Source organism: Penicillium pulvis, assembly GCF_028828015.1.
Source record: "Penicillium pulvis strain IBT 33274 chromosome Unknown contig_12_segment0_segment0, whole genome shotgun sequence".
Classification (NCBI taxonomy): Eukaryota; Fungi; Ascomycota; class Eurotiomycetes; order Eurotiales; family Aspergillaceae; genus Penicillium; species Penicillium pulvis.
Genome location: NW_026643072.1, coordinates 3,292,622 through 3,309,531, shown reverse-complemented (window position 1 = coordinate 3,309,531; position 16,910 = coordinate 3,292,622). Strand labels below are relative to the sequence as shown.

General features: G+C 49.2%; 5 protein-coding genes across 5 annotated transcripts; 1 reads left to right on the top strand and 4 right to left on the bottom strand.

Annotated features, from left to right (window-relative positions):
• Positions 1-153: 153 nt before the first annotated feature.
• Positions 154-1,527, bottom strand: N7503_002443 (uncharacterized protein; the record flags this gene model as incomplete). Its single annotated transcript, XM_057061990.1, has 1 exon — positions 154-1,527. One exon carries the CDS (start codon positions 1,525-1,527, stop codon positions 154-156), a length of 1,374 nt encoding a protein of 457 aa, XP_056925952.1.
• Positions 1,528-5,839: 4,312 nt separating this feature from the next.
• On the bottom strand, positions 5,840-7,264 carry N7503_002442 (SMP-30/gluconolactonase/LRE family protein; the record flags this gene model as incomplete). Its single annotated transcript, XM_057061989.1, has 4 exons — positions 5,840-6,425; positions 6,596-6,742; positions 6,877-7,037; positions 7,232-7,264. 4 exons carry the CDS (start codon positions 7,262-7,264, stop codon positions 5,840-5,842), a joined length of 927 nt encoding a protein of 308 aa, XP_056925951.1.
• Positions 7,265-10,711: 3,447 nt separating this feature from the next.
• On the bottom strand, positions 10,712-12,337 carry N7503_002441 (aldehyde dehydrogenase family protein; the record flags this gene model as incomplete). The annotated part of the gene is made up of 3 exons (XM_057061988.1): positions 10,712-11,892; positions 11,950-12,149; positions 12,210-12,337. 3 exons carry the CDS (start codon positions 12,335-12,337, stop codon positions 10,712-10,714), a joined length of 1,509 nt encoding a protein of 502 aa, XP_056925950.1.
• A 539-nt stretch (positions 12,338-12,876) lies between these two features.
• Positions 12,877-14,231, bottom strand: N7503_002440 (EVE domain-containing protein; the record flags this gene model as incomplete). The annotated part of the gene is made up of 6 exons (XM_057061987.1): positions 12,877-13,169; positions 13,229-13,345; positions 13,405-13,422; positions 13,472-13,741; positions 13,808-14,024; positions 14,118-14,231. The coding sequence occupies 6 exons, from the start codon at positions 14,229-14,231 to the stop codon at positions 12,877-12,879; spliced, it is 1,029 nt and encodes a 342-aa protein (XP_056925949.1).
• Positions 14,232-16,119: 1,888 nt separating this feature from the next.
• N7503_002439 (peroxiredoxin) lies at positions 16,120-16,906 on the top strand (the record flags this gene model as incomplete). Its single annotated transcript, XM_057061986.1, has 3 exons — positions 16,120-16,139; positions 16,203-16,817; positions 16,873-16,906. The coding sequence occupies 3 exons, from the start codon at positions 16,120-16,122 to the stop codon at positions 16,904-16,906; spliced, it is 669 nt and encodes a 222-aa protein (XP_056925948.1).
• Positions 16,907-16,910: the final 4 nt, after the last annotated feature.

Here is a 16,910-nt window from a genome sequence, read left to right as displayed (position 1 = left end):
CAACATTCACCACTTGCGGCCAAACCAGTGGCCGCATGCTCCAGACCAGATAGACGAATAAAAGAGATATGACATATGAAAACATAGGAAAGAAGAAAAAATGAAACAGGAGACTTGACTCATTGCTGCCCAAATGGCGCTTTCGGGCACACATTATGGCCGAGGCCATGAGCCCTGAAACGGCGGCAGAGGGCCTCCAGCAACCGGTGGTCCGGAGGGCGCCACATCCCTCCCCGGGGCAGTGCCGTGAGGCACAGATGCATAAGGCGCTGGGCCCGGCGTTCCCGGCCAGCCCTGTGGCCTCGATGAAGGGGCTGTTTCAGTTGGAGCAGGCAGAAGTGAAGCAGAGGGCACCGAGCGTGGCGATGGCGGTCTTGGTGGTAACGAGCTCAGAGAGCCTGAACGACTAAGATGTTCGCGAAAAAAATCGCGCTCCGATCTATAATGATCTCGCTGGTGGACGAGAACTCGAATCTCTTCACTTTGGCGGCGAATTTCATCTTGCTGTGCTGTAAGCCGCTGCTCGAGTTGCACCTCGTTGCGTTTGCGATTTCGAAAGCGGCGAGAGGCGTCGCTGTTGGCTTTGCGCTTTTCGGCCTGACTGCTAGATCCGGATTTGAGGTCCATGACGCATGGAATTAGGCCGCCTATAGATGCTGTACTGCCTGGTGTACCTGGTACTGGGCTTGCCACTCTTGCTCCGGTCTCCTCGACCAGACTGCGTGGTCCAGCTGTTGCGGGGACTCCTCGAGCCATGGCTTCCATTGTCATGTATGGTGCTGGTGCTGCTGCATATTGTGCGACACTTGGTGGGATGGAGGCCATGGTTATGGCCGGAGACGCACGTCCAAAATGGCCGTAGGCTGAATGTGATGTGGTTGGACTCGTCTCCTGGGATTTATGATTTGTTAGTGGTCCCGGTCCTGCACTAGTTCGGTGCGAATGAAGATTGGGCGTAGATTGTAAAGACGCAGTCACGGGTGGTTGGGTGCCTGGTAATGAAGTAATAGGTCGTAGTGCCGAATCCAGAGGCAGAGGAGGGCTGGTTGGAGTCTGACGCATACCCTGTGGTTCGTGAGAAACTAGTGGCGAGTGGGCAACACTCGACTGTCCGCTCCTCCCACCACCCACAAACCGAGCTGAAGGTGAGCTGGGGTTGATCCCCGGCCGCGCAATTGATCTGGGAGATAGCGGTTGTTGCAAAGAGTGCATCGAACGAGGAGCAGGCGAAGAACCCTTTCGTGGTCGAGGAGAGGCTGTTCCAGACAGACTACGTAGATCGCGACTGCCCGCTTCCATTTTTGTCTGCGCTGGCGGGTTCAAGATAGAGTGCACCCCTATAGGCCTTGACGAAGTTGCTTCCAGTGGTGGTTCCACTGGCCCATATGGATGCCAGGACTGTGGACGAGCCCGTAGCTGTGGCCGACGTGATGAATGGCGGGTGCCTGGACCATGCTCGTTGTCAATCATGCTGCGATCTTGAGTCGCATCGTCAGACAATGGAGCAGTACCTAGAGGCTCCGACATAGACGGATCTCCTTGGTTGAATTTGGGATTAGGGCATGGCCGAGGCCCCCCTCTCTCAGAGTCAACGGGGAACTCGCGAGTGGAATGAGAGAGGGAGGAGGCCGGGTAATGTGAAATTGCTGGATAATGCGACAGGTTTGAGGTATGTAGCGGCCTCGGGTAAGGCGCAGTCAATACGCTGAGCCCCAGAGTAGCCACGATGAAGGAGGAGGAAGAAGAATGGGAAAGAGGCTCAAGGATGAAATCCAAGATATGCGGTAAGAATAGTATATCACCGAGCTAAGTCCAATTGAGGTAGAATGATGAATTGTTCAGGCAGAAGATCAATCCACAGGAAGAATTTCCCTGGGCCACTGGGGTCAATTCCCAGACTAATGCGATAGGGCACAGAAATGTACAGGTTCAGAGATCAGAGCCCATGTGCGTGTACGGCAAAAGCGATCCGAGGCCCTTCTTTAAAATCACAAAAGAGGGGAAAGTTTCACTAGAGGAGAAAGAAGGTGAAGCTGGAATTATTAATGAATCATCCGTACAATGCAGCGGTGAGAGACGGACCCATTGATCCATCAACTTCTTGGGGCCTGGATGCTCAGAAAAGAAAGTTGTTGTCCGACCCAGCGCATCGGGTGTTGGGCAGGATCTACCTTGGGTTATTTTTTTATTTTTAATTTTTCGTATTTGCGTAATTTTAGGATTTATTTTTTAGAGTATAGATGGGCCCGGGGACCACGGGTTTCTGTCAACGTACAGGAAAAAAGAAAATAAAAATAAATAAAAAAAAATAAGGCGAAAAGTGGAGAAGTACGAATGATATCAGTAACCCATCTCGTGCCTGGGAGAAGCAACCAGGGGATTGGGTATAAGGCAGATGGAGTGGGAAAGCGCTGCCTGAAAAAAGTTGAATTCATTCTCCACTGGTAATATTTCCTTACAGATTATACACGGGGAACCAACCAGCGATCGGCATACAACGAATCATGGAGAGCTGCAAGTGCGCGGGCGCCGTCACCGTGGTCTTGGTCTCAAGGGACGGGTGGAGCCTTCTTTTACTTTCTTGATTATGTGTGTTTTCATCTGTAGGATGTATGTTGTACGTTTCGAGAGAATCGATGACGAACTTCGCAGCCATTGTGGCTTGATATAATACCTGACTTCTTCTACCCTGGTCCTTTACGGGTGGGAGACACATGCATACCCCCTTGTGTACTCTATAAACTACGGAGTACGGAGCCGAAGGTTTGTGCCATGTGTGAAAGGGAAAGGTGATAGGGGGAAGTGGATCCCTATCCCCTTCGATCCATGACGCAGAACACACATGGGACAATTTCCAGTTCAGATCTATACTACCTCGGGTTTAGTCTGGGGCTATGAGGGGGAGGCGATAGTCTCCCAGGTCCTGTCATCTTCCGAGAGTTTGGTGACGGGCAGACTAACTTAATGGGATAACATATTTCTCAAATAGAATTATCCATAACCCATTTCGTGGTACACGTCTCCGAGCTAGGTTTGTACTGGTTGAAGAAAAGGAAAAAAAAAAAAAGTAAAACCCCAAACTTTAACAAATCCCTCCCCTGATGTTGTGCATGCATCACCAGCCCATGCCAATCCCGACACAAAGGGACCGATGCCGCCGTTAGGAGACTGATGCCTCCACTTTTAGGATCCGATTATTGGAGAGACCCGCTTGGCAGAACATAGCTTGTGGAAGTGAGGCAGTTAGTGGGGATCTATTTAATTATTTGACGGTATCCGTTCTCTAGAAGGAGATAGAATTTGTAGAAATTGAAAAAGAAAAAAAAATTGTTGAAAAAAAAAGCACGGACTATACCCTTTTGTGTTTGTTTTTTTCGTTTTCTTGTTACGCGAACGTTAGAAAAGGGGGCAAATAGAATGATTCGAGAAACGAAGCCCGTTCGGAGGAATCTCTCCATCTGTGATGTCCTTTAGCTCATACGTCACCGGAATTAGGGAAATAACAAAATTCCAGCCCATCACTGACATCAATTTGTGTCACCATGATCTGCAAGCACTTGGTCACTTGGCAAGAGAAAATTTCGAACTTGCAAATTCTAGATTACTGAGTAATCAACTCGAAAATCAAACACATCATTAGACAAAAGAACCAAAAGCCCAACCCGGCTCACTCGATCTATCAACCGGAAGGCAAACCCGGCAGCTCCCCTGTCTCATGGAGAGCTTGCAGGAGTGGGTAAGCTTCCTGCTCCGCGAGATCCCAGTTAGCGCGAAGGCTTCCGCGTGACAAAAGGTCAGTGAAGATTCAGACTAGCGCGAACAGGGTGGAGTCGGCAATCCTTCGGAAAACGAAATGATGATCACGGTGTGGGCTGAGCTGGTAACTTTTTGCCTACACTTGCAGTAGCCACTGTCATAGCTTTTTTAGGAAATGGGGGGCTATTAACCCACGATCCTCGATAGTCGATGGTCTAGCCTAGTATGCTTAGCGCACAATTTCGCATGTAGAACCATGGTCCTGATAAGGCAAGAGGGGCGATCGCTACGCAATATGTACTAAGGATAGCAGAGGAACGGTGACCAACCTTGGAGGGAAACGATAGATCGGTTTGCATATGTCTCCAGCTGTCATTGCCCAGACGGTATAGCTTGGTTGCCCAGGCAAGGCGTGCATTTGTTAGCCGCCATTATGGAAAGCAGCGAATCACCATGTCCGCCGAGTCAACATTTGCGGTCTGATAGATCAAAAAATTCTGACTGGTCAGCTAGTGAATTTTCCTCCAGATTTTCATTTCGGGGGTGGATGAAAGACAGGGGGCGGGATTGTCCATGGAGAAAATTACTCTAGTGTGAACCATATTAGAGCGGGTAAAACATGAAGGTGGCTTATAATCTCAAACGCTCGTTCCAGTGGGTCGGGTCATTGCACGTAATCATACGAAATAGTTTAAGGGGGCGTCTGAGTCCTCGGATGCGCGTCATGGCCATGCGAAATGATGCGGGTCAGAGGGCAATAAAACCATGGGGTGGTGGTTTTATTAGGCTGTCCCAGGTATCCGGTACGCGGGTTCCTGGTACTGAAATCGAACTGCGTAACACAAGGTACAAGTACAAACTACAGCCTAATCCGAGGTCCACTACGTATTCCTCCACGTTTTAACAACTATGTGGGATTTGCGTTTCAATCTTTGGCTACCCAGTTACGTGGTTTCGCCACACTAACGTAGCTTCACTAATCTACTACCTTAGGGCGAATGTCTACACTGCATTATCCTTGTGTCCGCCGCAACCGCGTCCAGAGAAGGCAAAAAGCAAATAAAAAATCTAAGATAAGCCACAATTATACAGTAGCATCACTTCGCGGCCTAAAGCTAGAGAGCTGTGGATTTATTTTCCGCGAACGTATCTATCTTCCCTGGAAACTTCAAGTGAGGCGTGGCGCGAAGCTTCGGTCATAAGTACCATTCTGTCGTAATGGAATATGCACCATACAGCACACCGAAAGACATAGGTTGTAGGCCCAAGTTGGTGCCTGCATTTCGCCCTGCAGGGTCGGACCCGCCTAAGCGGCAGTGCTGGTACTCAAGGGTTACATAGCAGTGAAACATTACACAATAGATGTACGAATTAAAAAAAGTAAAAGAAAAGAAAAGATAAAACCTAGATCGGGCGGATTGAAAACTGAACTGGGGTTATGGTCTACATGAATCTGAGATCAGCGGGTCAAATGAAGAGAGGCTAGGCTTTCCATGGTTTGATTCGACGTGTAAGTTTCCAGCCTTGTTTTAGGCTGGTTTTCCCCTTGCAGCAGACTGAATCCATGGGAATGACAGCGAGCCGGTCCGTCATTTCGCCCGTTTGGTGATCGACGTATCCACTTCAGTTTCTACGTAACGTATATTGAGTCGGATAGAAAAAGGCAAAAAAAAAAGGCAAAGGGGGTTTGGAAACTCGTACTCGGGATTCAGGATGTGTTTGAATTTGAGTCTGCGGGTTAACAATGCCCGGGCGTGCAGGGGGGAACAAAGCATACAGACAATTCATAGTTTTAGCACAGCCTCAATGCTAATGCAAACTAAACGGAATTAGAAAGGGGAGAAAGGTAGTTCAATGCGAGCAAAAGAAATTGAAAAAGGTTTAGCTCCAGCTGCATGGTCGATTGTTTTAGCTACATGTGAAGTATACAATTTCAAGCTTCCAGCTTTACGGGAAGTCACCGCTGGTCGAGGAGTCATTTTTCATGATCGCCCGTACATATCGGAAATAATATAATAGTTCTATCCACAAGTGGAGCCCAAACCTTGAGAAACAAAGGCTGCGGAATTGACTTTCATACTATTTACTTAAAGCGGAACTCATGCTTAGGTTTGCCCCGGACCCCAACGTCGACTCGGAATACTCGGCCTCCATACCGCACAGATTGCGGCAACCGCTCATCATCCACAATATCCTTGGCAGAAGTGATGAACAGCTCCGTTCCCACAAAAGCGGGACATGTCGGATTCCGTGTGGGCAAGTCTATCTGCCCGATGAGCTGGCCAGCCGGTGAGATCCGAATGACTTTCCCGCCACCATAGACTGCAGACCAGATGCATCCTTCGACGTCTATGGCGAATCCATCCGGCTCGAGCGGCTCGCCGAGATCATAGTGGACACGTCGGTTACTGATCGCGCCCGTCGCGGCATCGAAATCAAACGCGAAGATTTTGCCCGTCGGAGAGTCTGTCAGGTACATCGTATCGTCGGCGTTGTTCCAACCTATTCCGTTTGGGATCGTCACTGGCGCTAGCATGCGGTGCAGGCTTAGGTCTGGGTCCAATCTGAAGAGGATTCCTTCGGGGCCCGGTGCCTTGATCTTAGGGTCATTCATGGCTCCCGCCCAGAAACGGCCGTGGCTATCAATAGCGCCGTCGTTAAAGCGCATCCTAGATTGTGGGGTTCAAGTAAGTCGGTGTGGACTGGTTTCATCATTTTTTGCTCTTCGAGACTCGTTTTTGGGGGCCTTTTTCATGTTTTCTTTTTTCTTTTTCTCATTTCACATTTTTCTCTTTCTTTGGGCATAGATGTCGTGTTTGAGGAGGTTTTCGCCACTTACATGTCCGCCTTCCCCGGTCCATCATCTGCGCCCCAAACTTCGTGAATATACGATAGCTTCCCGGTGGCTTGGTTCAGCCGGGCAAATCCAAGCTTGGCCCCGACTATCAATTCATCGTCATCTGCATTGGCAATATTGGCGGTGACACTTGAAGCTCCGTTGTTAGCGTCTTGCTTTTCCTGTTTTTAGGTATCCATCATGTATCTCGTGTACGATTTTAATTGCCCACGGGAAACGGTGAACGAGAGGCAAAATGAACAGCACTAACGCAAGCCACATACCCGATTGCCGCGTCTGTATCAATTGCTTTGAGAGATTCTGGACCCTTGGCCAGATCGAGACGATAGAGTTTATGATCCCAGATATCCACAAAGCGAAACTCGTTGTTGGCTACATCGTGGTAGGGTCCCTCGAGCAGCGTTCCCGCTATGTCGATATAGGGCTAGGTGGAAATTAGCAGGCTGCTCAAGAATGAAAATGTGATTGGTGAATTGTGGTATTTCTTTTTTTCTTTTCTTCTTCGGAACCGACACTCCATCACATCTTGACCGACAGAAAATAAGGCAAGGAGCCAATCAGAAAAATCCACGGTCCAAATCCCGGGAAATTGCAGGGAAAATACGAAAATGATCTGACCTCATTGACTGTCCATTTTTGAAATTCAGACATGTTGATCCGGCTTAGGGCAACTAAAAATAAAAATAAAAATAAACAGAATGGGGAAGTAAGAAGCCGTGGGTAGACACCGCTATTTCGGCCTGAGAAGAGGTGTGGAGGCGTGTACAGTCTAGTCACACAGGTTAGTGACGAAACAAATTTTCAATGGTGAGAACCCCTGTTCATGAGTGAGACAACGAACCGCCAAAGTCAAAATCTTGTTGGCAGCGCCGATCGCGGAAACTGGCCCAGGGTGATTGGTAGGAATAGAAACAATATTTAAGGGAGATGATGAGGGAGACACCGTCAAGTGTGCCAAGCCCCCGCCCCCCACAATCGGTTGAGAACAGACGTGGGCAAAGTGGGCGGTGGAGCCGGATTACATCCGTTGAACTTGTAGCACAAGACGTCTAAGGTTGTGGAGCCCACGTTGCAGTACATACTATTGAGTCAACTCCCGCATTGTCTACCCTGCAGGAAGCTGAATCACATTGGGCTTCACATGAACCCTGCAAGGGTATCAACTCACTAAAGTATATTGTGCGTGTCAAGATACATTTACTGGTATATTAGATATGTACGAAATAGAGTACATCATAACTGCCGAATGATTGATAATCTCTCCTAGTCATTACCGCTTTTCCCAAACCAGTCCAAGTGGCTTCACATGACCAACTCTGCATGCATGCAAGAGATGTGTGCGCTGGTACTGGGCGCTAAGCCATGCCGCCCCAACCCAATTTTTCCTGCCTGACTCCGAGCAAATTGGGCATTAAAGAACGCTGAGAATACAGAAAACAACAAGACATGAAACCTTAATCGCCGGCATTGAAACAGAAACAGTACCCGGGGCAAGGGTGTGTGGTACTTTTGTTCTTATCTGCATCAATCCTATTGAAATATGGCCTGATCCACCTTGCTCTATCACAATCCTGCCGAGTCATGAAAACCCACCAGAACTAAGAGCCCGTGGTCCATCAAATCAAATCAATGGATGCCGAATAATGTTAGGAAACTCTATCAACCAACCAGACCCAGATTTTAGAAACAAGGCTCCTACCGAGTACCGAATCCAAACTCTCCACCTGGCACGCGCATAAACCCACAGACACACATACGTCGCCCCCGAAATCTTGTCATCACACCCCTCCAATCAGAAAAGAGATACTCTCCGTCTCGGCTCAATGTAAAACAATTCTATGCACCTCATCACTTGCCAGCACCTGGCCTGTCGGAGCTTTTTGCCAACTAATGCTTGCATGCAGGTGCATTTTCAGATCCTTTCTACTGTATACCTGCCCTAGCTACATTATGTGATCGCCTCGGGGCCTATGTGCATACTGTCTGTATCAAGTGCATACGACTACGTCTTCATTACTACATGGATGGTCTCCATGTACCTATCAGGGTATAGCACGAACTCTTCTTCCGGGATGATCCTGCAGAATCAGGATGTGGGCACCGGGCAACTTGACTGAAAAAAGGGTTCAGTTTGGGCATCAATAAGAATAGACAACAGGGAGATCGTGGTTCCTTTCTGCTCGTATTTGTCACTAATCCTAATCTTGAGTTTCGTGATATGGAGTGGGTGAGATCTTGATGTCTGGCAGTAGGTTTCCATGCGGGTTCGGGTTCGGGTTCATGATTGAACTGATGATTACAGGGCTTGGCCTGTACCTGGGTACAGCCAAGTGTTTTCTGCCGCCTATGGTCATACTTTGGCTGGTATATGCACAAGGATTAATACCTAGATGTGCCCGTATCGAGGCAGCCTTCGTAAGCCAATCCTGAAAATTTTCCTTGTTCATCATGCTCATGCTTGAACTTTGGCTGGAAACAGAATATAATTGCGCTCCCGAAGGAGGCATTCGGATTTTTCGAAGCAAAAGTCTCCCGGTTCCTTATCTTTATGGAGACAGTTTCATGTTGAGTAAAATCATAAGCCGACATCCGAGCTCCTCTTACAACAGGGGGATTTCTTGGTATCTAGAGAAAAGCCAGGTAATCTTCTTCATATCTCATTGACTAAGGGAATGTATTAATATCGGCCAATCGGTCAACATGCGAGACAGTATCTACAGACTTCTAGCTGCCAGGACACTATGACGGTGAGCAACGCAAGTGGCATTCATCCCACATCACAAAACTCCAGACTGGAAGTCTGCCGATGTGGTCAGCAAATAGTTGATGCATGTCTTCAGACTCCCGCCAGGGAAGTATTACAGACTCATTTGCGCGTTTCTTGATTTCAAGAACAGTCTCCTGGCATACGGCCTTCAAAATCTCCAAAGTGATCATTTGGAGCGATATGCCTATACTTGAGAATTTCAACATTTTCGACTATGATCTAGTCCAGTCTCCCGCTTAGGCCTGGCATGATGAGGGTTACGCACCCGTGGACCAGGCTGGGCTGATTGTACAGAGGTTGACGCGTTCAATATATATTAACGCCATACACGGCCCTTGCCTTCTGTTCTTGACATATCATTCCTCAAACGAGCAAAGTCTAGAACCGCCATCCCAACGCCCATCAAGCCTCTCCCAACCACCTGAGCACCCAGGTGCTTTAACTGTGATTGATCACAGGCGCGACCAAGGCTGGTGGGCGCTACAGGGAGGAGGGAAGCAGACGCTTGGCGATTTGACCATCTCTAGGTGGCGCGGACGGATAGCGCAGGAAAAAACCGAATCAAGGAAATTGTAAATTGGCGTATTCCATTAGGTGTTGAGATTTGCTAAGCGATGCAGGTAGAAATTATTAGAGCTAGCCATTCACGAAGAGATACCAGCGATTGTTGTTTGAAGTATTTCGTCGGTTCGAACGATGTCATCATAAAAGGACCTGGAAATATCTCGAGAATTAATTTATATATTTAATTGCCAGTTCTATGCATGCATGAATGAATCTTTAGAAGCAAAAAAGATAAAGTAAAGATGAAAAATGGCAGTTGGTGGGTAGTGGATGCGGGAAAAACAAAAAAAGAATAGCGAGCGACGCAGGGATCGAACCTGCAATCTCTTGAACCGAAATCAAGCGCCTTGCCATTAGGCCAGCCGCCCTGATATGAGTTTATCCGTCGAGCAGTATATAACCACCACAAGTATTTTTTGAGTAAATCTTTTAAATCATCAATTAACACCCAAGCAGCCAACGAACTTATTGTTTTAGTACCCATTGCAATTGTGGGCGTGGTTCAGGATTTCCTCAAGTGGCTATCATAAGTTTCAGGTTGAACATGTGGTATTAAATGCGACAGTACGCTAGGCCATTCCGCAATATATCGTGTACCATTGGACAGACCCAAGAGTTTCGGATTATATCATACGTAGTCGATAGGGAATTATTCAAAGAAACAACTATATTCTCTACCATAAAAGAGAGCTGGCTAGTCATAAAGCATAAATTTTTCATTTAGTTACAGGAGAAAACGGTCAGAGTCAAACGCTCTGCTCCCTTCCTTACAGCCGGCAGCCCATGTTGACATGAACAGCCTTAACCTGGGAGTAAGCCTCGAGACCAGCCTCGCCAAGCTCACGACCAATACCACTCTGCTTAACACCACCGAATGGAACACGGAAGTCGCTATCATTGCTGCTGTTGATCCACACCATACCGGCCTCGATCTCGGAGGCGGCACGGTGAGCACGCTCAATGTCCTTGGTGAAAAGGGCAGCACCGAGACCGTACGTGGTATCGTTGGCACGGGTGATGGCCTCCTCCTCGGTGACGAAGCTGGAGATGACAACGAAGGGACCGAAGACCTCCTCGCGGTAGATGCGCATGTTATCTTTGACGTTTGTGAAGATGGTCGGGGCAATGAAGAATCCACGGCCGTCGCCGACGTTCTTGAAGGGCTGACCGCCAGCGACGAGGGTAGCGCCCTCGGACTTGCCGGCCTCAATGTACGAAAGGACACGGTCGTACTGTGCCTTGGTGACCTGAGGACCCTGGAAGGTGTCGTCAGAGAAGGGGTCACCGACCTTGCTAGTGGTGGCTGTGACTTCCTTGAAGAGAGAGACGAACTTATCGTACACAGAGTCGTGAACCAAGATGCGGGAGGTAGAAGTGCAGACCTGGCCCTGGTTGTACATGATACCAATGTGGGCCCACTTAGCAGCCTGCTCAAGGTCGGCATCCTCAAACACAACCAGTGGAGACTTGCCTCCGGTCTCGAGGGTGATGTTCTTAAGGGTGCCAGCAGCCATCTTCATAATCTCACGACCAGTGACAGTGGAGCCAGTGAAAGCAACCTTGTCAACATCGGTGTGCTTCACCAGCGCAGCACCGGCCACACGGCCGTGACCGTTAATGATGTTAATGACACCGGGAGGGAAACCAGCCTCCTTGATCAGACTAGCCAGGTAAAGAATGCTAAGAGGAGTCTGCTCGGCAGCCTTCATAACAATGGTGTTACCACATGCGAGGGCAGGGCCAAGCTTCCAGGCAGCCATAGCCAGAGGGAAGTTCCAGGGGATGATCTGGCCAACCACACCAATGGGCTGGCGCAGAGTGTAGGCGAACTTTTGGGGGGTGGTGTTAATAGTCTGGCCAGTCACCTTGTCGGCCCAGCCGGCGTAGTAACGGAGAGAACTGAGGACTTCACCGAGATCATCGTTGAGGGAAACAGAGTAAGGCTTGCCTGTTTTCAATTCGTCAGCGTCATTGGCCGTTCCGATGTTGGAGATAAGATACTAACCGTTGTCCCAGGTCTCAATGGTGGCGAGGGTCTCCTGGTGCTTCTCAATCAAGTCGGCAAACTTCAACATCAAATTACCACGGTCGGTAGCGGACAGTCCCTTCCAGGACGGGTCCTTCAGGGCCTTGCGTGCGGCCTTGACAGCGATATCAACATCCTCCTCACCAGCGGCATAAACGGACGCGATCTCCGCCTCGTCCCTGCGAATCTGTTAACGACCCGAACATTTGGATAGAAGAAGAATTTACTCCATGACTTACGAAGGGTTGATTGAAGTGATCTTCTCGCCAGACTTGGATGGCACAAATTCATTGTTAATGAAGAGGCCGATGGGCTGGGTGTAAGTGCGCCCGTTGGGGGCAGTCAATTGCACAGAGATGTCAGACATGGCGGTGGTATACAAGCGACGAGAAGCAGTCGAGCGAAGTACAGAAGAAAAACACCGCAAAGGCCGGAGAGTAAAGGTACAACCAAACATTTGCGGAATTATTAAGATCTTAAAGAGGGACCCCAGTTGAGCAGCAGTCGACCCCCCGCTCCGATAACGATAACGCGGTATCCACCGGGTCGGGTGCACTTACTCTTCGTGGGCAACCATTGGAGCTCTGGGTCATTTGGTTCCGTTTACTGATGCTGGTTGGTTGCGCTCGCCGCTGGAGCTTAATCCCCTCATTTACATGCAGTATTGATGACCGAGGTCGATTATCAATCTTTGAGTGCTCATGTCTGGATTTGGCACGGCTATCCGCATCTACTTTAATTCCCGATCGATGAGATAATCTTTTTTTTTTTGCCGTACTACCCACTAAAACTCAGGCTAGAAATGACATAAACTCTCTTAAAATCCCTATTGTCCAGCCTCAAACGCCCAAGGAGAATATTTCGGAAGAATTGTACAAACCAGACCCTATTTTACTGTCTGAGAAGCTAATCACTTTCATCATCAAACTCCGTCTTAAGCAGCTGGCTTGGATCTTCACCAGCCAACTCCAAGATGTAACGCCATTGTGCTGGGGTCACTGAGGAAACACTAAGTCGTGATTGCTTGATGGTCTGCAGGTTCTCCAGGGCCTTTCCGGGCTGGGCGTGAGTCTTCAGGTCATTCAATGTGACCTGTTTCTTGAACTTGCAGCGGAATTCAACGTGAACAACGACCCACTTGGGGTTTTCGCGGGTGGACTTGGGGTCGTAGTACGGGTGCTTGGAGTCAAAGGCGGATTCTGCGACGAGATTATTAGTAAGAGGCATAACATGAGTGGTAGGATGAGAAGGGCCGAACCATCAACTGAGTGCTCTTGCACGATTTCCATAACTCCTACAACTCCAGGGGTCTTGCAGTTGGAGTGGTAGAAAAAAGCGTAGTCTCCCTTCTTCATGTCACGCATGAGATTCCTAGCTGTTGACCTGTAAGCTAGGTCATTCGGATCACTTGTGGTGTTGTCAATCAAGTCTTACCAACCGCATTTCGAACTCCTATTTATCGTTAGTAATGTTCTTCATCGTGAGCGGGCAAAAGTCTTACCGTCCCATGGCTCTGGGGTCTCCGTCGCAGCCAAGTCATCAATGGAGAATTTGACATCCACACCCTTCTCAAGGCGTGATTCAGGCTCAGCCTTCATCAACCAGTAAGAGCGACCGGCATCCTCCTTGGGCACGCTTGATGGGGTAGCCTCGGGCTTCGATTTGGTTTCAGCAGCATCCTCCGTACCATTGGCAGGCAGACTCTTGCGAGGCCTGCCTCGACCGTCCTTCTTTTTCGGGGTTGTAGTTGCTGGTTTCGGTGTTTCGGTACCTGAAGGGCAAACCAATAGCAGTTAGTCCTTGGAACACACCATCTTCGATCTCGACAGGAACATACCTGGTTCCTTGCGAGGACGCCCGCGCCCTCTCTTGGGACCATCTGCAGCCGATGCCTCCTTTTGAGCGGCAGCTGCAGCAGTTTCCTCCTCGGTGAGAATCTTGCGGGGACGTCCACGGCCGCGCTTGGGACCATCAGTAGAGGGCTTGGGGAAAGTGCCCTCGGGATACTTGCGCGGGCGACCACGCTTCCTCTTCTCGCCAGTCTGGGGGGTAGCCTATGTGGTCAATGGATCAGCATTGCGGACCCAAAGTGGGTTGTCCTTCGAGGGAATCCTGGCGATCAGCTCCCGATAATTTTGTGACTTTACCTCAGAAACAATTTCCCCCTCAGCATCAGACTCAGAGTTGCGCACCCGCTTTGACGGGGTTCCAACGCTGTCGGTCATTGTTGTTGTACTTTCTGCCTTCCGTTTCGGCGGCATGTAGTTTGAGGGTTCCGAGGTTGGCGCGCTTTTCGCAGTAAAAGGGGTAGAGAAGAGGGGGTGGAGGATGGGATTCTCTGGAAAATCAAAATTTTCAAAAATACTCAATTGCTACCAGCTTGATAGGCTTTTCAATGAGTTTCTGACGACAAGAAATTGGATGGAATGGACCAGAACGAAGCTCCGGTCTGTTTGCCTCGAGCTCGACGCGACGGTGGGTCCGGGTAATCCACGTGACACGCTTGATCGACGGATCTTCAAGTTCAGCGGGGGAAGGCCCCTTTTGGCAGGAGTGAAAGAGAGAGGAAAATCGCATTACTGGGCAAATACTGAAACTATTGGGCTTATCTATTGAGTCTTAGCGCAGTTTCGAGTCCTAAGGCTTTGGGTGTTCTCAGTCATTTGGTTTTTAACTTTATTGCTGATCCGCGTGGAGTACGGAGTATATACAATATTCGAACAAAAGCACATTAAACCCTTTTTCAACTTCCGCACAATCCTTTATGAAGCTTGATAAATTATCGAACAATTGATACAGAGTCATCTAGAAACACCCAAATTGAATGATATAGGCATTTAACATTAGCATAATACACCCAGTTTTCTGAAAAGGAAAGCCACAACAGGTAGGTATGTATGCAACCTCGGAAAACTATCAACAGAGGTTTCCATCAACTCCGAATTGGAGAAGCTTGGAACACCTAAGCCTTGGAAGTCACCAGAGGGATACCCGTTGTTGCCAGAGATTTGAAAATTAGCTGCAAAATCAATAATGTCCCGTATCGAATCGCTTACTACCCTCTTCGATCTCTTTCGTAAGCCAATAAAAAGCCCGTGCCTGAACCATTCTGGTCGCTGGTGAGTCAGTTCAAAAGCCAGTGATGAGACCAGGCAGCGGAGCATCTGCATTGAGGTCTATTAGAGAAGCATTTTTTTACGTGTATTTACTTTTGCTACTATTCCGCACGTGTATCCATGGATCGATCAATCCGGGGGACGTGACCCACCCCAGTTAGTGCACCTGTACGGTATATGGATGTCCACGTGTGCTTACCATCGCAGACTAGAGTAAGTCCAGAATAGCTTAATGTAGCAGTGCCCAGACGCCCACGAACCTCTGCAGGGTTGAGCTGTTGAAAGCAAGGAATCCTACCGAAGGTCTGCCCCACCTGGTGGGTCTCATCCCACTTCAACATCGACCCGAGTCCGGAGGTTCACTACAGGAGCGCTAAGAGTCTAACCAATTATTTCAGTCTGGTATCTCCCATCTGCGACTTCGGGGATCGACTGTAGGTAGCGCAGGTGGCTTTTAAGATTATTAATGTGAACAAATGGAGAATGGAATTGCGCCATCCGGTCGAGTCTCCATTGGCTCCATGGCGGGGTATCGGCCGACTCGACACTAACGCAGCTCGGCCGACAACATGAGCTGATGCAATTGTGTTGTTCAGAAGTGCAAACTTTTGAGGTTCTGCATGTGGGAAAATGTACGAGAGGGAGTAACCGGGGCAAGGAAAAGTCTGGGGAAGGGAGTGTTATAGACAACAAGTATGGAGGGGTTAACCCGTGCTCTGGAGCCGAAGAGAACCTTTGAGAAATTCCCCATTATTGGACGGTAGCTTAGCAGGGAATTATTGCAATCAGGAACACTAAACAGCCCACCATGACCGGTCCCACCAATGGCATTTATTCTGCCAAAGGCGGCCAATAATTGCGTGATGGACAACAGCCGGATGAGGTAAGTCGATCACTGCGACAAGAAGATGGTGCTGGCAAGCAAGAGGGGCAGCTCCCGTATTTGAACCTCCTATTTCCCCCTCCTGAACTTCCTTCTTCATATCCCTCTTTAAAACAAACCGGATACCAATCCTTCACTTCTATTATCACAATGGCTGAACAGCGTGCTCCGTATGTATAACCCCCCTCCATACAGTTCCGAACTACCAGGACCAATAGCTGACCATGCAACAGCCTCCGTCTGGGCTCTACTGCCCCCAACTTCGACTCCGAGACCTCCAACGGTCCCATCAACTTCCACGACTTCATTGGCGACAAGTGGACCATCCTCTTCTCCCACCCCGATGACTTCACCCCCATCTGCACCACCGAGCTCGGTGCCTTCGCCAAGCTTGAGCCCGAGTTCACCCAGCGTGGTGTTCAGCTCATCGGTCTGAGTGCCAACCACGTTGAGTCTCACCACCGTTGGATCAAGGACATCGATGAGGTCTCCGGCTCCCAGCTCAAGTTCCCCATCATCTCCGACCCCGAGCGCAAGGTCGCCTACCTGTACGACATGGTCGACTACCAGGACACCACCAACGTTGACTCCAAGGGTATGGCTCTGACCATCCGCTCCGTCTTCATCATCGACCCCGCCAAGAAGATCCGTCTGATCATGACCTACCCCGCCTCCACCGGCCGCAACACTGCTGAGGTTCTCCGTGTCATTGATGCTCTCCAGACCACCGAGAAGCACGGCGTTACCTGCCCCATCAACTGGCTGCCCGGCGATGATGTTGTCATTCCTCCCCCCGTCTCCACTGCCGATGCCAAGGCTAAGTTTGGTGAGATCCGTGAGGTCAAGCCGTAAGTGATCCTGCATACCCTATGACAGCTACTTTATCTCTGACCTAAATGACAGTTACCTCCGCTTCACCAAGGACCCCTCTAACTAAGTTA